Source organism: Haliotis rubra, unplaced genomic scaffold, assembly GCF_003918875.1.
Source record: "Haliotis rubra isolate DU_JTF1 unplaced genomic scaffold, ASM391887v1 Scf189, whole genome shotgun sequence".
NCBI classification, from domain to species: domain Eukaryota; kingdom Metazoa; phylum Mollusca; class Gastropoda; order Lepetellida; family Haliotidae; genus Haliotis; species Haliotis rubra.
In genome coordinates, this window is record NW_025765880.1 from 366,050 (window position 1) to 391,765 (window position 25,716).

General features: G+C 37.5%; 1 protein-coding gene across 4 annotated transcripts; it reads right to left on the minus strand.

The window, feature by feature from the left end:
- Positions 1-6,306: 6,306 nt before the first annotated feature.
- On the minus strand, positions 6,307-25,560 carry LOC124274215 (flocculation protein FLO11-like). Of its 4 annotated transcripts, none has more exons than XM_046709546.1 (5): positions 25,319-25,560; positions 17,180-17,339; positions 9,778-10,518; positions 8,208-8,332; positions 6,307-7,471 (listed from the first exon to the last, which is right to left on the minus strand). In XM_046709546.1, the coding sequence occupies exons 2-5, from the start codon at positions 17,220-17,222 to the stop codon at positions 7,358-7,360; spliced, it is 1,023 nt and encodes a 340-aa protein (XP_046565502.1). In that variant the 5' UTR covers positions 17,223-17,339; positions 25,319-25,560; the 3' UTR covers positions 6,307-7,357. The 4 variants fall into 4 exon arrangements, with proteins under 4 accessions (XP_046565502.1, XP_046565503.1, XP_046565500.1 ...); XM_046709547.1 differs by lacking the exon at positions 25,319-25,560 and adding an exon at positions 20,946-21,057; XM_046709544.1 differs by lacking the exon at positions 25,319-25,560 and adding an exon at positions 20,889-21,057.
- Positions 25,561-25,716: the final 156 nt, after the last annotated feature.

Below are 25,716 nucleotides of genomic sequence, written 5' to 3' on the forward strand. Positions count from 1 at the left end.
TCTGAAGCTGCAGAACACATCTTCTATCCAAACATTGTAATTCCTGAATCATTAAACAATCGACATGGTAGAGAGATGTGTCATTTCACCTCCTGCCACAAGGCAACAAGATGAAATATGTTTAGTTTCCATCACATCCACAAGGATCCTGACTCAGCTGTTTGATAATACAGATGTATCATTCAAAACTTGAGAAATGAAATCTAAATTATAATAATTCAGTCAAATAACAAAATTGCTGAGATTTACAAAATTCATTAATTTCATTACAAAACAAAATTCTGTTTGCTAATAAAAATAATTTTCAGTTCGAAAATTTATGCTCCAAACATTTTTAAAGGTATCATTTTTACATAAGGAAAGGGAACAGTGCATATTTAATTACAAATGCATAATTCATCTGACTCATAATATATCACGTGGCAACCAAATTCATATGAGTTCTTGCTTCAGTTGGGAAATGTATTCACTAAGACAACACACACCTGGAAAACAACTAGACATAAACACACCTGTCGTTAAAACAATCACAACCCAAACAGTAGCACAATGGAAAAAAGCCAGAATAATGGAATGAAAAACCAAAACAACATGTGAACCAGTAAATAACAATCATAAAACAGTAAATTGTAACATAACTCTGTGTCTCTGTACTTTCACTTAACAAGAATATTTGATGCATTAAGATCTATTTTGTAAATCCACAGTGCAAAGTCAAGTCGTGAAAACACAACTAACACTATGAAGATTAATGAATAAATGGGATGTTCTATTGAATGAGATTCATTGTCATCTTATACACAGATACACACTGATCTCTATACTTACATATATCCAAGACCCTTAGTTTGAAAGAACCTTCACAAAGTTCTGTACTGACATTAGAGCCACAGGGCTTTAAACGAGCAGACACCATTTCCATGAAGCACACAACAAATACCTGGGGTATGTCGGCCAGGCCAAAAATCTAGTACCAGCTGCTGTTACTGATACTTATTTCTTTTCACTTACATGAATAACTTTTTCAAACTACTGGTATTAAATATTCCATTAAGTGATTTTCCCTGACAAAGCTTCACCACAAAGTTGAAAATGTAACCGAAAATAGAATGATTCAAAATATTTCCGCTAAATTTACAAATTTTCTAGCCCTGTAGCTGATAATGGAGGGTATAGCCTCCCCACCCTGCAGGTTTTGTGCTGCTCATATGATGTTGATCTGTAACTATACTGAGGGAAACAAATAGGGGAACACATGAAAATACCGGTGTTCCAGTAGTTTCTCCAGGTTTCTTTGCAAGCTTTGTATTGCACTGTGGGTGAAATATGGGACTATATAAAGGAACACAGTCATGAAGTGGTGCTCCCTTTTTTGTTTCCCTAAGTACATTCATATTGAACCATTACTAACAGCAACAATACTCAATAAACCATTATTCATATTCCACAAATGGAAGCCATCATTTCAAATCTTAATATATTATAAGCTAAACACAAATTGTTAAGACAAGGTCTGGAATGAAAATGCGTTTTAAAAAACTTATGCTTGTCGAAGTTGGAATAAAAACTGGAAGCATGAAAAGATAGATATATATAATCTGATAAAATGAAAATCAACAACAAGGCCTTAAACAAAGTGCCATATTATGCCACAGGAAGACAAGACAAACAGTAACCATGGGGACAATGGGATGGACACATAGTTGACAGTGACAAACACATACACACAGTATATTGCATGTATAATCTGATATGCATCTGGCTATAGGTCCAGTCTTTGGTAAATAAGAGGGATATATACACACTGGAGAAACACCGAGAATGATGGAATCTTCATACAAACTTCTATTTTAGTCCACGGGAGATTGGTCAAATGAGTCTTAGGCCAGTCGAATTTATGATATTTTCAGGAAAAGAAAATATTTAAAGTTTGGAATGAATACACAAATTTCTGAAACAGACTTTACAAAGTTTAAATAGAAATTCAAATCCTTAGGATATAAACATGCAAATTTCTAAAACAGACTTGACAAAGTTGGAATAGAAATTCAAATCCTTAGGATATAAACATGCAAATTTCTAAAACAGACTTAACGAAGTTGAAATAGAAATTCAAAATCTTAAGATATAAACATATTCTTATAAAATGAACATTGATTTTTAAAAAAAGACTCAAATTTGAAGATACTTCAGGATAAAATGACTGGCAAATTAACTTATATCAACCTTGTCAGAACATATTGGTACACTGACTGATAATATATTTAATATGAACAAATAAATTTTGTCTGGCTTTTACTCTCAATGACATTACACCTGATCATCAAAGGGAGAAGGAACAAGATGTTCAATTATAAAATTATCTAAAAATATTCAAAACATTATCTATGTTATATATTTTAGATATAGTTTCACAACTGTTTGTACAATCTTTTGTGGACAATAGAAACATAATATTGCATGAGGCTATTGATAAATGGAGAAACTAATCTTTTGGACCAACTTAAGTGAGTGAGTGAGTATGATTTAACATCTCTTTTAGCAATATTACAGTGGGGGGGCACAAGAAATGTTCTTCTCACATTGTACCCATGTGGGGAATCAAACCGGTCTACAGTGTTAACATACTCCCTCTCACAGGTAATTTCTTTGAGATTGAAAGTGACACTTTACCATGAAAAGTATCATCGAACATCTTGTCCACAATTCCCTAGTGATGAGAGCTACAGCTCAGAGTGAGTGAGTGGATTCCATGCAGCATCAGCTAGACTGCAGCTATTCCTTATATGATGTCCTTCCATCATATTCTCAGGTGATACGGAATGAGTTTATTGTATGATATGACCTGATGGAATGATTGGATATGAGTAATATTTCAAGGTATATACAGATGGTGTGATGAAATTATTATGGCAATGACTTTGGAAATACTGACATCATTCATCCCAAATTCTTTGAACTGGTCATCACAAGTGTTATGTAACTATGTGTGACACACTGTACTGTGTGAGTGGTCAACCGCCGTCTGCCACCTATATTTGCTAGTTACATTCATCTAGGACTCTACATACTCAAACAAATGCATCATGGCGGAAGCATTCATCACCAATATCAAACAACCACGTCCTAAGTTGTTTGACTATTACAATAACATTGAATAAATCGTTTGATTTCAGAAATATGGCACATTTGAGACCAAACTCATTGAGTTTTAGTGACATAAAACTTGTTTAACAAAGATGAAAGCTTTGGATGGAGAAACCCAGCTTCTTTCATACTACACTAACTGTATTGCACAGCTACTCCGAATTAGTCCAAATAATATGTAAATTCTGGACCCAACTATCATGTTATGACAGAAACACGATGAAGTCACTTTACAAATATCAAGGAAAACTGCTACAATCTATTCCATGTTGACAGGTTACTGATTGAGTCAGTCTACTACTGAGTTGCCCTTGTTTGGTGTAAATCTAACTGTTCATACCAGTAAGACCAGGCAAGTATATTTTTTGTTCTCTCTAAAAGTGAAACAAATAATTGCTTTGATTGTTATAAGCTTTTTTAAGAACAATATCGTGCTCACATTTTTCATACAGCTTTAACTTCAAATAAAACCTTAAATATTTTCAGTAGGCCCTTTTATTGTCTGCTTCGTGGCATTGGCCAAGAAAATATATAAAACTGAATTGGTCTTGACTTATTTCCAATTGTTACCAAGGTAACATTAATGTTGTTGATTATGTCTGTATCATGGAATAATTATTCATACAAAATTCATTATTTATTATAACCACTACAAGCGATATATTAGGATTCAGATATTAGGAAAATATAGATATAGAATATTAGTTTTATCATGCATCAGTAACAGCTTAGAGAAAGACTCCTGTCAAAACTCATCTCACAGACATACTATTAAAAAAAGGTGTAAATTACGGCTGCACAATTTCACAGATGCTCAAGATAAAATCCTAGCCTAAGGTATCAAGGACTCAAGCTGTCAGACAAACCTTTCAGAAAGACAAAGTTATGCCTAGACGGTTTAATAAACTGTTTTGATAAAGTAAACATGTCGTTAAGATCTAGCCCAGGGTAAGCATCCAAGCATCCAGTAAAAGTGCCAACAAGATTAGTGCCAGTTGAAATAGGATTAACAGGATTAAGAGTACACACCCGGTCTGGTCATTGAAGTTGATTTTGTAGGACACACCCCATCTTGTATATTCTGTATTTCATTGGTTAATGTAGGTTACACCCATTTTTGTATCAGCCAACGAATCATAATCTCTGTATTGTTTCAATTTTAGATAAATAGTCACCAGTTCCAATTATTTGGTCAGTAGGGTTTAGACTCCCAACACAGGTCAGCTCTAGCCCTCAGCCCGGAGGGTTGTACTGACTCTCTGTGGCCACCCCATGTTATTCCGTTCTTGTAAATTTATGTCATTATTAGTCCATATACTTACTTCATCAAAGTTAAGTAAGGGACTAATCCAAGGAACTGAAATGCTAAAAGGTACATTTCGGCTGGTTGACTTAAACCGTTTTTGGCACGTCCTGTTTTGTGGACAGCTGATGCTAAATCTACGGAAAAGCAAACAGCGAAAACAGGTCATTCACCTGAAATCAGCCCTGATTCATTCTCTTAATGAAAGATCAAGAACCCTGAAACACAGCAACAAATAATAGTGAAGCCATTATCCCTAAATCATTTCTTGCATTAATGTTCTGCCACTTCTAAATGCCTATTAAACGTTTGTATCTTACATTCAAAAAAGGAAAAATACCTCCAATATTCTGAAATAAACTTCAAGGTATCAATGTCCATTTTGTTCCAAGAATAATTATGCATATGACATGAGTAGATGATGATGAATATGGAATGAGATCAGTGTGAGGACACACACATAATACAGGGGTCACTTCTATAAAAATACAGTGCTGCATATATATATGTAACAAGTGGGCGATGGACTGACTATGTGAATCACTGGCTACACATTTATCCTCAAACACCAATCTTCCTTACATGCACTCTAGTACATTATACTTAAATGCTTTGAATGCAAACTCTCAAAAACACATTGCCAAATATTGAATACAACTGTAATCATGATATTATTGATATACATGTAATACCTATTGCACCATCTTCATTAATCAAAATCGCCTTGTATCATCCTCAAAGCACATGCAGAGCAAAAACTGAATTAAGACAGGTAATGTAACCATGACGATTCTCGGAATGAAAAACATCAAAAGATGCACAACCACTGGGTTCAACAGGTTAATAAAATTATTTCAATGTTTTGACACCATGAACACACTTCATCAAACATGTTTCCATGAAAACATCTGTCTTCTGGCATAGCTGCCCACAAGTTTGACAGGCTTGCCTATTAGAGTTATCTCCCTTTAGCCAGTGGGTTCAAATGAGAGTCAATAATGACACCGCAGTCTGGGCTTGCTTATTGCATTTGTTTCTGAAAAACTGTTGATGAAACGGTTGAATTTGGGTTAAAAAATACAAGATCAGTTTTCCTGGAATTGGTAAAATAACTCAACATCCAAATAAAATAAAATGCACAAACAAAAGCATGCTGACAATGTCAGACTGACTTGAACTGATCATTGTAGGATTGCAAAACAGCACTAATCACTTGTAACAATAATACTCTCACAACCAGTAAACATTTTGTTCTTGAAAACAGGAGAAAACAAATGCAGAAAGTATACAAAACACTCTGTAAATAATTCTTGCTCTGACTGGCCTATATATCTACCGTTGTCATAGTAACACTTCTCACCCAGCTATCAATAATGCTTAGCATATCCTGAATATTCATATTATTATAATTTATATTTATTTCCATGGTCTACACATTTAAAAAAACCCAACTTCTCAAGATTAATATCATGAAGTGTCGAATCTTGGCACATACAATTATCAAACAAACTCATTTTCAATTTCAGACCATTACGGTACTTTTTGGCTCAAATTTGACCTATATCAGTTTAACAAAATCCAGGGACAAATCCAAATCATCAAAGGATCATAGCTTGGTGAATTTGCCCAATATAACAGATTGTTTCACTTCTTAATAACACAACAGATTTCTGTAGTTGTTTTGGAAATGCAGTTTATCTGCCTTCTTACTTTTTTTTTTGCTTTCTTAATTTCAAACTGGTCTAATTTGATTTTGTACTCTGGCTTTTGGAAGACTACAGGTTCTAACATTAAATATTCATAGTAATGCTTGCTCTGACATTGTTTTGATAGGATATCTATGATATGTTTTTTTGAGATTCTGACATCTCGGGGTGATTCCCCTTGTTGTTGAACAACAGTTGCCCTAGAAGTTGCCCTACTATCTGCCTTGAACAATATAAACAACACATCTCTCATATAGGTCAGAGTGACCTCCTTCATACACATCTGCAAACATCAGCACCATCGGAAAAGGACATATCCATAGTCAGGGCTGTTCTGTTTCATTCAACAGCCCTGATCAATCACATAGACTAGCATATTTTGGACAGACTGCATAACGTGGTCATCATCTCGGGACACACATTGGTTCTTGTTTCACCGATCTCAAGACCACAGTGTATCTGATGGCATCATATCTCCAAGAACAATAGTATCACACTCTCTGTGATGTTTCAACCAAGACTTCTTTAAGCTGGGATCACAAGTTTCTGATTTTGAAGTTCTTGTTTTAATGTTCTTTAAGTACTTGCTCAAATGTCCTTCAAGTATTTGTTCCAATATTAATCAAGTTCTTGTTCCATTGTTCTTCAAAGTATCTTTCCCAAGGTTCATCAAAGTACCTGCTCAACTGAACCTGTTCCAAGAATATTCAAGTTGTTGTTCCATTGTTCTTCAAAGCTCTTGTTCCAGTGCTTCCCAAGGACATTGGCCAAAAAGCAATGAATAGGATACCATTGACATCCACAAAGCTGCATCGAAGAACATCCCTCAGCGCAAAGTGAAACTTCAGCTGAACCCTCTCCAAGACCTTGTTACCATTCTCATAAATGTCATCTGTTAACAAATTTTGCACAAATCCAGATGTCAATGTCCCCCAAACATTCTACTTCAGATCAAAACCCAGCACTGGTTACCAAGGATACATCAACATCTCATATTAAGACACCAAGAACTTTCATTTCACTCATGCCAAATACAGATCTAAAATAGTTTAATGAAATGTCCGATTCCAATGGCTAAAACCATAGAAATATGGACCTTTCTGCACAACATGTGTCAGAAGTTGGGAGTGTTGGTGATCTGGTTGGCCGAAGGTGGCCTATACGGTGGCCTACATGCGGAGATGGGCCTACTCTGCGTGTGTCAGAAGTTAGTGTGTTTGGCGTTCTCCCCAGCCCACACGTTGGAGAAAGACATGCTGTCTAGGCTGTTCAGGAAGGAATCATTGTCTAATGAAACCATCTCGTCACTCAGATCCTGAAACAATAAAATGCTCTTTTCAACACCATTGCCACTGGTAATAACACTTTGAATTAATGAATTATTTTCTAAATGATTGTTGAAGATAATAAAGAGGCTTCAGAGTGTTAATTATTGTGTCTGAAACATCACAGGGTACTCATGGGTGAGAGTGTAAATGCATTTGTTCCATAATGCCTGATTCAGCAATATTCCAGCTATATGTCAACAGTAGATAATCAATTCTACACAACCAATCCAGTTATTGATGTTCTTGTGTTGTGACCCACAAGAAATACATTTTTAGACGTTAGCTACAGCTTTATCCCCTGAAAAGATCTAAGAAAAGGTTTACATCCACATCAACTGCTCATTTTCTTAGTGATTATGTTTTGCTGCTGAATAAAGACTTAGAGAAAGCAGTATCTACTAGTTTCTTCTCTCCTGCCACACTCAGCAATATTTCAGTATGACAATCAAGTCTGGAAAAGACAAACCACTAGTTCACATTATTCACCAATTCCAATAAGGTTGTGGTATGGTTACACACCATTGACCAACCGACAACCAGATCCAGTCAGTGGCCTCAAAGGGCAGTCATGACTAGGACCCCATCCTAACCCAGAGTCCACTTGACTCAGCACCTACAGACTCTCCCATATTGGAGGCATGTCATACAGTACACAAGTATACGTGGAGGATCTTAATGTAACTCTGTTCCCAATCATCCAGATTGACACTTATGAAGACTGACCTTGGGGTAATCCAGATGACCATTGATGTAGCTGAGGGTGACATTGTCATCCCAGTAGGTGGAGAGATCAGCTTTTGACCCTGATAATGTCCGCCGCCGCCGACACATGAAGATCAACATACATGCTGGAATGAAGACATTTTTCATGAGTTCATGAGGTCATGAGTTCATGAGTTCATGAGTGTGAGGTTTAATGACACTTTAAACAGTATTCCAGTAATATAATGGCTTACCAACTTCTTGTGATAAGGTGATACATGTCTTACATGTTAACCATTCAAAACCAAAAGCACAAGCTGTCAAACCTAGAAATATAACAGGGGTTAACCACATCCTTTACTGACCAGGGTCCCGTTTCACAAAGCTCTCGTAAGCCTAAGATCTCGTAACTTTTCTGGTAGCATTCGTACCTCCTATGTTACTAGGAATGGTACGAGATAAGTTACTGAACCTTAAGCTTACGAGAGCTTTGTGAAACGGGGCCCAGTGCTTGCCTCATGTGACCCACCTGAGTTACTGAATTATGAGATACACAAATTGACTTTCCAAGGTGAAACTAATAAACTGGTTGGTTTGCTAACACTAATGTGAAATTTGAATCAACATGCCAAGTGAGGTTTAAAATGATATATTCAGCACAATCAAATCAAGTAATATATTTTTGAGATTTATCTTAGCTCCATTCTAAAAAACAAACCGGAATGCAAAAGATATTGAGCCAACCAACATAAGCTGAGTCTAGTATGTATATTAAGTACAAATTGGTGCTAACCTTTGACTAAGTCAAGTGTATTCAAAATCAGTCACTGTTTACGTTAAAAAATTGTCACTTTAACTGCATATATCAATAGAATTGTGATACAATGATACATGTCCCAGTCGGATATGAAGAAGGACCTCGACTCAAGTCCTCTGTTGTCCATGGGATTTGTAATACATTCTTTACTTGGATGCATACTGTGTTTTCAGCCCAGCATCCATTGACACACATACACTATGTGTATTGTGTAGACCACTACTATGCATGTAGTGAACTACGACTGGCACTGACTGACAGGAAAGTATTTTCTCAAATTATCATTGTAATTTGAAATCTCTGACTGACCAATGAGGGTAAAGTATACTTCCTGCATAATGTAGTCCGGAATAGTCAGGTCATTACATCATGGTGACCTGTAAATAACTAATTCCAGGTGGGTCCAAGACCAAGCAAACAAGTGCATAAAGCACGACCAAAGATCTTTGTCACCTAAAGACCAATTTCAGAAGAAATCTCTGATTATATATTTCTTCTTACACTATATGAGCAGTAACTGGCTGATAAAAACAAACTTCATGGATGAACAACTTCTTTATTCAGGTGATGCGACGTTTCCATACAGATTCTTGTATCATTGTCAAAAGTCATACTTGCTTGACGATACAAGAATCTGTATCGAAATATCGCATCACCTGAATAAAGAAGTTGTTCATCCATCTGACTCTCCAACTTCTAAATATGACGCACAAAGAAGTAACTGGCTAAATGCCTGTTACATATCACCCCCATAACTTTCCTGATACTACTTACCTACAACAATAACAAGGACTGCAGCACCTACGGCAATGCCTATAATAGCTGGGGTAGACAGTTCCATATTGATGCGGCCGTTATACTCTGGGCATCCAGTGTTGTTGCCTGAACAGCTACCATTACCAAAAATTGGGGACGTGGTCGTTGTTGTCCCACCTCCGATACCATCCAACGTTGTTTTTGTAACTGAGTCATTACTCACAACTGTAGTCCTCTGTGAACTCACTGTAGTAACTGTAGTTGTTGATTTGTTCATACCCCCTACTTCTGGAGAATAAGATGATCCAGGTACTGTTGTAGATTCTACAACTGATGACAACGGGGTGGGACGGGCAGGTTCCAAAACCAAGGTGGTGGTTGAGATTGCACTGAGAGCGTCAGATTGACTGACTGACAAGCTGCTGACATGGTTGATGTCAAGTCCAACTGACAAACTGGGAGATGTGGTCCGGAATGGCTGACTAAAAGTTTCACCTGTCACTGGCTCTGATATATATGTGTCACTTGAGGATGATACATGGAGCAGGTCTGTGATGTCTGTCGTGCCATGTGTTTGAAGACCGCTAGATGGAATTGTTACGGTGATGCTTGATCCTGGGTGCAGGCTGGAGCTGAAACTGGGCTGTATAGATGTGGAGAGGGGTGTATCCGAAAGGGGTGTGTTTGTTCGGGAGACAGTGGAGACGGCATGGGCAGGGAGACATAGTGTCAACAATGTCACCACACACACCACGGTACCTGAAACAGTAAGACGAGTGAGTTAGGGAGTGGGTTATTGCTGCTTTGGTTATTCTTTGTTGAATGCCACCCTCAGCAATATTCCAGCTATATGGCAGCAGTCTGTAATTAATCGAGACTGGACCAGACAATCCAGTGATCAATAGCATGCAACTGGTGTACAATAACATGTGTCAACCAAGACAGTGAGCCTGACCACCCGATTCTGATACTGCCTCTCATGATAAGCATAGGTTTCTGAAGACCAATTCTAACCCAGGTCTTGCTTCTCATGACAAGCATAGGTTGCTGAAGACCAATTCTAACCCAGATCTTCACAGTGTTCAGCATTTCAGTTGTATACTTCTCCAAAGAAGCTAAAGAACAATCTTTTCCTTCACATTACTATACTGAATGTCAAGGCACTGGTATTGTTTCCCTCGATCATTGGATGTCATCTCAACGGCACATCTTATTATCAATCTCAACTCCCTGGGGAACATACAACTCTTGCTGCCACAAGGCACACAGAGTTATTGCGGCTTGCCCATCTTTACGAGGTACCCATTCACAGCAGGGTGGACTGGGACACATAGTCACAGTACTTTGTCCAAGTTTTCTGCACGTTGCTGTACCCGCAACTAGGTGTATAATCCCACCCCTGGGCTGTTCCATTATACCCATAGGTACGTGCATAATTCTGCCTTGACTTTTTGTAGAAGTTTTGGCATGTAGAAGTTTTGGCGTGTAGAAGTTTTGGGAGATAACCATAACATGTACCTCTAATCTGGGAATTTAAATATCAAATATCGGCTTGTGATAGTCCCTGACAAGTGTTCATAGTGTTTTTAAGTGTTTCTCATTGAGTATATGAGAAAGTATGAGAAATGGTATTTCACTGACAAAGATTGTATCTGGTATTTACTTTAATGAAACCTATTAAAACAAGTGTGGGTTGACAACCACAGTTCAAAATCTGGGTCACCTCAGAATGTCAGATTCAGACCAAAAACCAGCTGAAACCTACATGGATGATCAAGTTATTGCTTCTCAGCAAAACAAACTGAGACGCCGAGTAACCCTCCCCAAAACAAGTGCAACGAAGTGAGAAATAAAAATAATATTTACAATAACAATAATAAATAATGCTGATGATGTCACCAAGGTAAACAATATATCAGTTGGGATTAACTGTCAGTACATAGGTTAATTAGGTAATTGACAAAAACAAGTTGATATACACAACATGACTGCCTTGTGAATAACATAGAAAAATAGTTTAAACTTCAACTGTCAAAACGCATCTGTGGATACTCATGATACATACATAAACTACCCAGCTGATGTCTGTTCCATCTAGGTAATTCCATGGCTGTATTCACAAGTTACAACTTCAGCTCACGGGAGGTATGATAGAATCAACCTCACAGCCCCAAATTCACATAATGTACATTTTACCACAACACCATGAAATTCAAATATTTGAAAAAAATAACTCAAATAGAAACCCACCTGTATGCGTAACCATGTTTGTCGAACACAGACTGTGCGTACACAACAGTGTCATAACACTCCACATCACTGTATGACACTCTCACTGACACTCCTCCAAGCTCCAAGGACAGTCACCAAGCTCAAAGCCACCTAATAATGTCCTGCTGAGATCCATTCATCAGCCTTCTTTAGCCTTTCCATTCTGTTCCCCCACACAGGCCATCATTCTTGAGTTTACTGTATCATTTGATGTAAAGCGGTTACATTAAACACCACTTTTCTTATCACTATTGCAACAATATCGTTCAGATTTGCACCGCGAGCCCTAACATAGGTGTGTAACAGGATGAGCAAGAACATAGATATGCCCTCTGCCCACACTGAACACAAGACTGGGGACACAAGGGGCAGCCTTGTGTGGTGGTGTCAGTGCTACAGAGGCACTGAAGCGTGGCTCGTTTACAACCATTGAGATACACTCAAGCTGACAGCCGAGGTGTGTGACAAGGTTTGTCCAGCTACAGATAATTCAGAACTTCATTACAAGGCTGACATCTTCACCTCAAGCTAGAGGCTAATGTGTCAGGCCTTGTCTTTCTGAAGACACAGCTCAGGCATGTATACAGAATCTGTGAGGCATGTATACAGAATCTGTCAGATATGTATACAGAATCTGCAAGGCATGTATACAGAATCTGTCAGGCATGTATCCAAAATCTGTCAGGCATGTATACAGAATCTGTCAGGCATTTATTCAGAATCTGCAAGGCATGCATACAGAATCTGCCAGGCATGTATACAGAATCTGCCAGGCATGTATACAGAATCTGTCAGGCATGTATACAGAATCTGTCAGGCATGTATACAGAATCTGCCAGGCATGTATACAGAATCTGTCAGGCCTGTATACAGAATCTGTCAGGCATGTATACAGAATCTGTCAGGCATGTATACAGAATCTGCCAGGCATGTATACAGAATCTGTCAGGCCTGTATACAGTGAGGCATGTATATAGAATCTGTCAGGCATGTATACAGAATCTGCCATGCATGTATACAGAATCTGCCAGGGATGTATACAAAATCTGTGAGGCCTGTATACAGAATCTGCCATGTATGTATACAGAATCTGTCAGGGATGTATACAGTGAGGCATGTATACAGAATCTGTCAGGCATGTATACAGAATCTGTCAGGCCTGTATACAGAATCTGTCAGGCATGTATACAGAATCTGCCATGCATGTATACAGAATCTGCCAGGGATGTATACAAAATCTGTCAGGCATGTATACAGAATCTGCCAGGCATGTATACAGAATCTGCCAGGCATGTATACAGAATCTGCCATGCATGTATACAGAATCTGTCAGGCATGTATACAGAATCTGTGAAAGCATGTATACAGAATCTGTGAGGCATGTATACAGAATCTGTGAGGCATGTATACAGAATCTGTGAGGCATGTACACATAATCTGTGAGGCATGTATACAGAATCTGTGAGGCATGTACACATAATCTGTGAGGCATGTATACAGAATCTGCCAGGCATGTATACAGAATCTGCCTGTCTATCGTATCTATTTGTGAAGTATACATGAAAGTTAACAGAACCAGAGATGCATGTTGTTCTCATATTCCAAATAACATTAATGAGCCTAATTCCAAAACACTTCACAAACCAATGCCTCAAATGGTTGGTAATTCCCCTCCTTTCATTCATAAACATGGCAAAGAAACCAACATTCTCGCTGTCCGATTCCACGTTAAGATTTACTTGATCACTTGAATACTGATCCTACCTTCTCTTCACTCAGCTTTGACTTTACATTGCAATACTCTGACAGCATTGCTGAAGCCCCACTGATGCTACAATTCTCATCATATTTCATATGTATAAACAATACAAGCAGTGATGTCTTGGGACAGTATTCACATGCATTGATTTTTTCTGCTCAGTGATGAGGAGGAGGAAGTCAGGCCACACCCACCTATGTTTACACCACACCTGTCACACATTTATCACGGACAACAATGCAGGGTTATCTTCGTCCCCTCAGCCTCCCAATCACTCACAGAGTTTTGCCTCTGCTAGATAACATGTCCATATATCTTCCTCCTCATTAGAGGACCACAGAGCTGAAGTCCTGTTTATTATGTCCACATGGGCAGACAGGACGAGGCTACCCATGTCTGACTGATGCATTCCTCGTGCACATCACTGACCTACTCCTTGTACTGTGCTTGTAAACTTAATGAACATTGTTTGCCAACCCATATCTATCAGGGCTTTATCTGGGATTCCTAACTAGGTGCCCTTGGCAGTTTGCGATATATACTACACAAACAAAGTTAAGGACCATGACTATTTTGGTTGATATTTCTTGTAGTGATAACTGAACAATCAATTTCCTAAGTATTCCCAACATATTCACGCACTTTTCCTGTTCAACACTGATGTAATTTTGATCAAAACCTAGGATATAAAACTTCTTGTTTTATTAATTTTCCTAGTACCTTATTTCAACATTGTGGTTTAACATTGACTTTTCATGTAATACTAACTTTAAACATGTTTACAATAACAGTTTGTTCAGAGAGTCAGACTGCACAACATGAAAAAACATATTCAAGCTATAACGTTTTCATGCATCCCAAAGAAAAGACAACACTTACGTAAAAATGCAAAGACTCTACTCTTATCATCTGATATAAATAGAGTAAATATGTCCTACATGAAAATCTTACCTACAAAATCATGTAGGAACTCACATACTGAACATGCCATACAGTAACGGAAGCTCCAAGCCTCAGGCAGTCAAGTCCCTTCTTCACATTAAAGCTATCCTTCACCTGAGACAATTCACCATATATTTTCTGAAGAATAAATTTATTGTGTACTTTGAGACAAATAGGGGTTGAAAGTTCTGTCAGTGGGGGAATTCTTCACAAGAAATATGGGGCTTATTCTCCATTTCAAAAGAACAAATGGTTGATTCCATTACCTAATCTTGCAATAGGTGCGAGTATGTGAGTATGGTTTTACGCCACTTTTAGCAATATTCCGGCAATATCATGGCGGGGGACACCAGAAATGGACTATACACATTGTATCCATGTGGGGATTCGAACCTGTGTCTTTGGCGTGACAGGCAAACACTTTAACCGCTAGACTACCTCACCGCCTCTTGAGGTAGACACCAGTGTAGGCCCTATATTTTAATATGGAAATAATATTCTTAATTACTGGGATGAAAAAGCTGTCGGCCATAAGAAAACAAATGCTGTGGGTCAGAGTGTTTTTCAGTTGGCTTCGGACCTCAGGAATGACGTTAATTTCAAACGCCACAGTTAAACATAATGTGTCAGAGCTCATTTTGGACCAGTGGCTCATGGAACATATCTAGATCTTGGAATCTCTAATAGTCTAGGGTCAGTGGACTTGTGGCCATGTCATCCTGCTGGACGTATTCTTTCACTTTCCTACCAAATAGATGTAAATGATTTTTTCAATCCATATATGACCAGCTTACCTGCTGAAAGAACCAAAAAACCCAAATATATATGGTTTTGTTTATTTGTCTTTAACCCTCCACTCAGCATCATGGCAGTTAAAGACCGCTACCTGGAAATACCTGAGTCTGGACCAGACAATCCGGGGACTGACATTGTGGACAATGACTTCGGCTGTCAGGGTACGAAGACGTGCCATCAATCATGTCAATGTGCCTGACCAGCCAATCTGTTTGGTGGCTTATAAATGATGGTGAGGTGAGGTGAAATTGGGTTTAACGTCATACTTGAGAATATTTCGCTCATATGACGATATAAATGATGGTGACCCTACTCGCATGATAATGGCTTTGAGCTTGTTTTATCCCCTTAATCCTGTGAATGCCAAGTGCCATGCAGGTTAACAAGAACCATTACCTATGATCTAACAAACGACCCTCCTTTCTATGAGCAGACACTCTATCTTAGTCCACATAGGCTGTCATACTATATACTATGCAAAACGTAGTATATTTTCACAAGCAGGTTTTATTTTCGCACCAAAAAACATTTTAGCGAAAATTTATACACCGCTAATAAACCTGTCATTCCTTCACTCTAGCCAGCTTCGCCCTGATATCTACGGGAATCTTAAAATGACGACTGATAGTAGCATAAAGAATCAAACTTAACTGTCGCTGTAATGGATTTCCCAAAACATAATTAAATAATGAGCCAAATCCCATCACGAATTAGCTTAAAACAGCAATGTTCGTTGTGGCCGCCATGGAAATTGGTCACATGATAGATGGTTTGATACAAAACAGATTACCACTTAAACGACTTCGAAAGAAATAATACAGCAGTATTTTATTTATTCATTTACTAGTAGATACAAACGTATCACCATGAAGCCGAATAGTCACTAACACTCAATCATCTCATTCACAACAACCCGGCTTGTTTGAAATCACAAAGAGCTTCATATACAGTATAAGTTAATTAGTCAGATCGTCAGAATTCGAACATAATACTGATGTGTTTTTCATCTCTTCCGAGTAAACGGGTTACTGTGTACTAGTATATCGCACAGATAGGGATTTCCTGTGAGTAAGTAATAAATGCCGCCTGACAGGTTCAGTCACTCTGTTTGTTTTCACTGCTATTAGTGGCGCCAAAGAGACAGCTGGCAGTTCCGGCAATTACTGATTGCGCGAATAATTGACCGCTGCGATGTAGTCTAAACTGTCAATTCCGCAGAAAATTGCACCACGCGAAAATAAGTACGCTTTACAGTACTATGCAAAACCAGTTAAGGGCTTGACAGTTTATCTATAGAAATATAAAAAGATTCGGTGTTCTTTAACTTTTTGTGAACAGCAGAAATGATATATCACATAATCAGTGACTGTACAGAGGTCTGTTGAGGGATCAAATTAATGGTAAATATGATCAAAAGTGAACAAAATGTAATTTTTATGATGAAATTTATATTTTATACTTATCCTGACTCATGCTATATCCTTCAAATCATGAGTCAGGATAAGGAAAAATATGTAATTTTTATGATAAAATTGATATTTTATACTTATCCTGATTCATGACAAGGAAACATATATCTTTTGGGCCAAACTGAACATAAAACCAGTAGTTGCAGTAAGGAGAGCAAGGCTATGTGAGGAAGGTGATACGTACCGATAGATGTGAGCAGTGAGCCGGCATGGGGGATGCTCTCCATGGGACAGGTGATGGAGGTTGGAATGTGACTGCAGCAGCAACAGCAGCAGCCGACTCCGATGACGGACCAGGTAATTAGGTCACGCTCATCTCACCACGGGCACATGGCTTCTACCACCTGAAATGTATGATGGGTCATGCGTACATATGCAATAGTACTATCGACATGTGTCACTGCATTCAAGCTAAGGCTCCATACGTGCTTGACAGCTATAATAACTGACTTGGACTCCATTAATCATCTGCTCTCACAGACTGTGACACAGGCCATGTCTTGATAGAACCACATAGGTATACTGTATATTGCCTGTATGAGTGAGTGAGAGAGTATGATTTTACACTGCTTTTAGCAATATTCCAGCAATATAACAGAGGTGGACACCAGAAATAGGCTTCACAAACTGTACCCATGAGAGTGAGTGAGTGAGTGAGTGTGGTTTACGCTGCTTTTGGCAATATCCCAGCAATATCAGGGTGGGGGACACCAGAAATGGGCTTCACACACTGTACACAAGTGGGTAATTGAACCCAGGTCTTCGGCATGACGAGCAAATGCTTTAACCACAAGGTTACCCACTGTCCCATTACCTGGATGTAAATAATTCCAAAAATGTGAGTGTCCCAAAGTCACACATTTCTATCTGGTTATATGGGAGCATAATGTCTTGTCAGGTTCATAGCACAAGCTGTCAAACACTTATATAATATAACAAACTCAAAATTATCAATATAATTGAGCGTTAGTCTTATGGCTTTTCACACAGATCAATGTCCTGAGTGGTCAGTTCGCTTACACAAGCTCATCAAGCAGTCACCAACTGAGTTTGAAATGTCTCTGCTTTCGGTAACTTTGTCAAATGATCTCATAACACAAGCCAAACACTGTTCATCCATGTGACAATGTCCAGAACAGCAACAGCAGATGTGGTGAATGCATAATATTGCTGACTTACATACAAGTAATTACACTGACTCGTGTCACACAAGAAAGCTGTACAATCTTCTCAGTAACAAATCTCGTTTGAATATGCATTGTTTGGAATTTCTTGCTTTTGATTTCATGAATGTTACATAAAAGCAGTGTATGAAATAAGGCCCGTCCGACCGCCTGAGACAGGCTAGATGTCTGTTGGACGGTCTAAATTTACAGCTAACCAGCCCGATGGCCAGTAAAAGTTTTAGATAACGTGTTCCATCCATCTGAGTAAATTCACTCATCTTAAAATCTATTTTTAAAATTTGAGCGTTACATTTAGACTTGACAATTACTGTTTGAACTATCATATCGCAAGTTCAAAGCACTGCGTTGACATATATATAATCACTAAAACTTAGTAAAACAGCGACACCTATCGATTCTTGGAGTCGGATTTCTCCGAAAATGACTTGTGCATAGACTGTTACACAGTAAATACATGTCTCAGGTTAATTAAATTATTCATTGTAACTAACAATTGAGTTATTTTCTTTGGATTGTATGGTCTGGTTAAATTCATTTTGGGCTGGTCGAAGTTACCAGCCCTGATGTCTGTCTGGGTTTGGGGTTTATTTCACACACTGATAAAAGATGAACAATCGAATAGTATGGACCTGATACAGGATCAGCCTACAGGCAGGCGTTCATTTCAAACATTTCCTGGCCACATACTCTTCATCTTTGTCCATTCAAAAAAACATGAGGTTTGAAGGACCTCTTTTGGGCTTGAATCCAAGATGGGACATTACTTCATGAAAATACCTCCTGGACAACTGATGTCCATCTCAGTATCCACTAAGGCAGTTATGATTCACTTGCGTATTTGGAGAATCAAACCATATTCCTTCAATTTGTTACTGTTATTTGCTATCACTAGAAAACAGTGTCTTTTCTTGTTTGTTGGTTATATCACAACGAGATATGCCAAATGGAATATATCCAAGCAAGGCAGGATAATAGTCAACACTTTCATTATGTTTATATTATAATGTGTCCATTATCTTGACAAATCAACATTGTCAAAGCATGTCAAAAATTTATTGTTGTTATGATTTGACTGAATATACATCATGAATAATACATCACCTGGTGACTTGTTATGGCATTGGTGAAAAATATTTGTATTTGTTACCCAATATTCTTGATATTCAATCCAATGGGGATTCATTGGCACCCTTGTACCGGTATCCCTATACTGCATTATAACACATAACAATTTGGACATTAAACATTATGTTATACACAACTGATGATTATATGATAAACTTGAATTCCTAATTATTTTATAAGAGACTAGAAGACACTAAATTTGACTAAACTAGGTTTGTGGCAGACTGGCTCCTACAAACAAGTGTTGTACTGAGCTGATATTCCAGGGTACTAACAGCTAATCGTTCTCCTTAACAATGACACGATTCATATTGTCTTTTTTATAATTGACGTAACACACATTTACATCATTGGTAGAGTCCGATTAATGAAGGTTATTATTAACGACTGTAATTTATCTACACATGAGCAGCGGGAACGAAAAGTTCTGTGTTTTAACGAAGAATGTAAGTAATGCTGTTACTCTTTATGTTGCTTAAATAGATTCAAATTAAACAGCCTAAGATCTGTTTTAATGTCTTATTGCCATCCTTTCAAGTTTCTATAATAATCTCTGTCAACTCGTGATTGAATATTCAAACAGTTGACAGAAGTGCTGTATTCCTTACAATTCCGGGGACTCGATTCCGATTCGGGTAAGCACATGCGGGTACTCGATTCCATTTTTTTCCTACCCGTCCCAGCCCTAACTAACAGCTAATCATTCTCCTTAACAATGACACGATTTATATACCAGCTTGTCATATAACCCTTTGTGCACCTGTTATACAATATCATACAGGTTTATACTGTACTTATTAAAGTCATACAGGTAGTTCATTACATAACAGGTTGGTATAAACACGATTCACAAATATATACAAAATCGATTTACAGGCAATTGTGCATTCAGGTTGGAATGAAGATTATCATTTTTTATTATCATATAATCCAAACCAGAACAACACTGGTGAACATTTTACTAAAGAGATAGTCTGTCTCACAGTCCCCGAACCACATTAGTTTCCCTTCCACCTAGCCCTTTCTAAAATGCTGAAACTCTACATGAAGCAAGTCTAGATTTCCTCAGGTTCTGAATCTCTCTTCTCACTGGGGCTCCTTTTCAATCTAAGAGGAATTACTTGTTTCTGTCCAAATTATATATACTGAGAGAAACAAATAAAGGATCACAGGAAAATGTAAGGGTTCCTTTAATATTTTCCAGTTTTCATCACCAGCTTTGAATAGGGCTGTGGTGATGAAAATGGAAAATAATAAAGGAACACTTGAATTTTCCTGTGATCCTTTACATGTATTTGGTTCTCTCAGTATATATTCAGAGACTAAGTGTTAGTCTACTAAGGAGAGTGTAAAGCTTGTACAGTGAGATCTGCAGAACAATCTTACTGGATGTCAATACAGCATTACAGTTATTACATATTTCACAATCAAGAACTTTAACAGCGACTTCCTTGTTAACACACATATCATGTGATGACTAACAAACCCCCACCATAAAGATAATCACCATATAGGTAATGACCCCCAAATATTAAAAATAACACATATCAAATCACAACCAAAATATACTACTACTACTACCTTAAAAGAGGGAATGTCATCCACATTCTACATGTTTTAAGCAGGAGTACTCATTACAGAGGTTGCAGCTATAACTCTGAGATGTCACTTCAGCTGTGAACACCGAAATGTCAGTCCCAGGCCATGTAGTCTACTGCTGACAAGGAAATGTTGCTAGCTGCAGGCCCATCTGCTCAAAGCTGGCTATCATGTACTTTCTAAATGATCCCCACCAGGAAGCCAGCATGTCTAAATCATCTACTCCTGGCGAGCCAAGCATAAACATGTCATTAGCCAGAAAAGAAACATGTACAGGTATTCCAGTGACAATGCAAACTGCAGAGTCATCAGTTTCAAATGCACCAAGTGTTTTCAGTTTCAATGAAATACTGAGACAGTTTAACTCAACCAAAAGAAACTTAGATGTGTTACCGCGGGAGTTCAAAACTTACAGCATGTACAGGGAAACAGAGCTTTGTTGACTGAGGTTAATGCATTGTATCTAAATTTTAACGTCAGTTGTTATGAAAGAAATGTTTGCTTGAAGGCACAGTTTCAGACTTTTTCGACAATAGTTTGGCCTATAATATATATATTGGAGCATATTATCTAATTATCCCTTAAGACTTGCCTGAAATCGATAATTGAAACTTCGAGGCGAACAGCTTCCAAACAGAGAAAACTTGCCATATATGGAATGTAAACAATTGCTTCATACATTGAAAACTGTCGCATGTGGGGTTAATGCAACGTTGCATTAATTCATTCGAACTTTTTAATTTAACATTGTAATGTAAATACGTAATTTTGGGGGAATAAATTATATGGTAGCTTCCCTGAGGGCTGATAGTTAGTATTATTGAGTGAAATACATTATGTATTCTTAGAGAGGTGTGGTGTAAAATAGTGCCTTTAAGTCAACACATGTAAATGTAGGGGCTGAAATCAGAATCAACAAAACACAAACACTTAGAAACATTCAACCATAAGGAGATACTGTGTAATGGAATCATTGTCTTTGGTATACATGTTGTATGCATTCCATGAATTTCGCATGAAAGTCCACTGTGAGAACTGTTGTAAGGCATCATGGTTACTATAGTACTGTCGGAAATAGAAAAAAACGGTATTTTCTCATTTATCTCTACAATTTATGTAGTTGATATGTGCAAGTGTGAAATATCTCTTAAACTAAGTTTGGCCTAACTACAGTCTCAATGGTAGGGACACAAGAAACGTAGAAAAAGGACTTTACTGAGGAGAGATTAGTGCAGAAACGAGCAATGCGATTTTTTTCTAAGTCCAAAACGAATTATTTGGAACAGACCATGGCTGTATGCAAATTAGTGTGTGACGATATTGTATTATAAAGGACACTTTTTAAGTGACCAATTTGAATTTAGACGTAGCTTCATTATAAACGATAGCTGGCGTAAAAAATAATAACTTTCATGCTGAAACTATTAAGGATGTAGCTACCATGGAGTCTCACTGTCACTATAAAAAGAAACAGATAGGAGGGTTCGTCTCAAAAGCAAAACCTGGACGGGTGTCGCAGACGATCGTTGGGGTCGGGCTTGGGGATAGAGATATCAGCTAAGATACGATAATCCTTTAGAGCAATTATACTGGGGAAGTACACGGCATGTCATAACAATTTACAAATAATATCCAGTCCTGTCGATCTTCGCGATCGGGTGGTCATGCCACCTATATATTTTGAGACATTTAATATGATGCGTTTCTATGGTTATTAGGTATCAAACTCTTTTACATATCACAACATAAACTTTATGAAAGAAAGACACTTAAGATGTTAATCAATAGATGAGGCATAGTCAACACACATGAAAAAGCACAAAATATCTTTGAGATGACCCCTTGGGCGCCTGTAGGCAGCACATGCATTTCATGCCAGGTGAGTCAATGGTCCGTCGTCATACCTGGCTGAGCAACCTAATTGCCATCTATAGTCTGATCTATTGTTTTCAGCAGCTATTCGTATTTTTTTCTAAGTTTTGCCCGATTTTACGAGTAAACATGCTTTTCTGGATATCCTATTACGCATCCCACTGAATGCCAAGTTAGGCCGAAGTGGTTTTTTTCGACATGTGCTATTTGCAGTTGTGTCAATTTTAGGGATACAGAGTAACAGCCTAAAAACAGTTTTTCTCTATTTTCGACAGTACTATAGTTCCACACTAATGTGTTGTCTGCGATTTTATGACATGGCAGGATTAGATATGTTGAAAGTGTGAGCATGAATATCGCTATTGTCATTCACAGCATGACAGCACGTTCACTCAGTATTATCATGTTGCTGTTCTTTAGTAGTGAGTGAGTTTAGTTTTTAAGCTGCTTTTAGCAATATTCCAGTAATGGGCTTCACACATTGTACCCATCTGGGCAATCAAACCGTGGTGTGTTCTTTAATATATACTGTATAATCAGCAAATAAACAATAACATAAGGGGGTTATGAGACAATTCTATTCCAGATGTTTGTTTGTTATGTTAGAAGAATTTGTTATTTCATTTGACATAATAAACAATCTATTAAGTGTTGCTGTTATTTCAGTATTAAAGATATAATTAAAGGTACAACTTCATACATTATATTACAGCTATTGTATGGTAGCATGGAAATAATTGTGTCTGGACCAGACAATACATTGATTGATATTATTAGCAGACATCTCCACAATAGGGATACAATAACATGAACTAATTAAGTCATTGAGCTATATTTTTCTAGATACAATGGTAGTTTCCAAATCAAGTTCTCCCTACAACTGCAGTCAAATTTATGTGATTTATTATTGTCTATATTCATTCAGTCATGTACAGGTAACTAATAACTTTGAACAAATTACACATAACAATATTGCTCTATTGATCCCTGTACATATGATATGTGTAGTGTAAAGGACAACACAACCACAATAGTGAATAATCAATATCTTTCATTACAACATTTGTATTTACCATGTTTACCTGAGTTGAAGTGAAACGATACAAGTTCTCACTGTGTATGGTACACAATGTACACCATAGTAACATAGTTCGCTAAGATCAAACTCCCCAAATTAGTGTCCATGATTATATTCCAATGGACATTGTACACAAGAACATATGGTCCCTTTATCAAGGTCTTCAACAAATTTACTAATCAATTGGAAATTGGAAATTTCAACCTTGATATTGATGAAAATGATTTAAAGGAACACACTTGATCTCGCATGATGTAGATAAATCTGATATGCCTGGGAGTTTATACATCTTATGTTCTGTTTTCTTAATGACTGAATATTTAATGATGATCTTATGCTATACAAGTGATATATTGACACTGTAAGAAGTCAGGTCTGGGCCACAAAAAAACACTCACTGATCATGATGTTATGATCAATGTCCCTTGCCATTGGAGGTGACACACTATCAACCAATATCACAAATAGTCACATTGTCCTCGTATGTATCACAATACTTTTGAGAACTATTGATATTTGGCTAATTAACTGGTCACAATATACAACTCACTGACTAGGATAGATATCATTGTAATCCTGTCAGAAGATCGAACCGAGATATTTTAATTTTTGTATCACCAATACAATGTATCACCATCACATTGATAGTGACATACTTGTGGATTATCAATATCTATATTTCAGCCAAATAAGTCCTCTTGATGCTTATGACAAGACCAGGGGGGAAGCCATAATCGATAATTATGGTTGTAATTGAATATTGCAATACTGATGCATTGACTTTGAGTCCATATATCAATACCCAACTTCCCCATGACAGGCAGCAGAGTAATAAGATTTGCAGGTGTTCATCTCTTTGGTGACAGTTGTGTATAGGTATTTGATGCTGACGGACCAAAAATAATAACCCATGACAGCAGATTCTGACAAAATATGGGGATGCAATTCTACACAGAATGGCTGAGCACCTTAGGCCATTGTTAAAAGGACATATACACCATGCACACTGTTGTACATTGTAATACAAACTCAAAGTGATAAAAATACAAAGGTAATACCCACATAAACTCATTTAATCATATCAGCTGTTAATAATAATAGATCCTGCTTCTGAGGTAATATCATCTCATTCAACAGTATCCCAAACCTGATTTCTTTCACATATTATATACTCATATTAGTAAAATGATAAAACACCTGTTCTAATGGAACGGCAAACGTCTTTGTTGTCAATATGAAAAGCATAGATTCTTTGCGTCTAGTCAAAAATATTATTAGGCAATAAGGTAATTAATACTTTTCCACATCTAAAAAATATATTTCTACAACAAATTATAATGAAATTGCTGGCTGATCAAGCCATAGCTAGTCGCACGAAAACCGAGCACCTGTTACAGTTTCATTTAACAATAAAGGTGCCACTGCACGTTCGTCTTTAAACACAAAATACAACGGTTCTTACCTATTTCACGCCCATAATTCCTATAAACTTTAGCAGCTTCGATGAAACCATGCCATTATTTTTCTTACAACCATGTGTTAGTCATTAATATTTGTTCCACCACAATGCATAAAAACATGCAAGTATTATGACGGCAGATGCAGTACTGTCACGGGCAGAATGGAGAACATGTCCAGTAACACCAATGAACGTATCTGAGAAATTGAGGGGTATTTTACTGACACAATTCCAATTGTTAAAATATTATTATGAGACCAAAACGGTTTTCGAGATATCGTTTCTCGCTGCGGACCATCTTTTATCACAATGTATTCGTGCGACGATTTATTTTTCCGAGAACAGTGTTCTAAGTCATGGAATCGCACAATAATCTTTATTGTAATTTTGACAAGTAGATA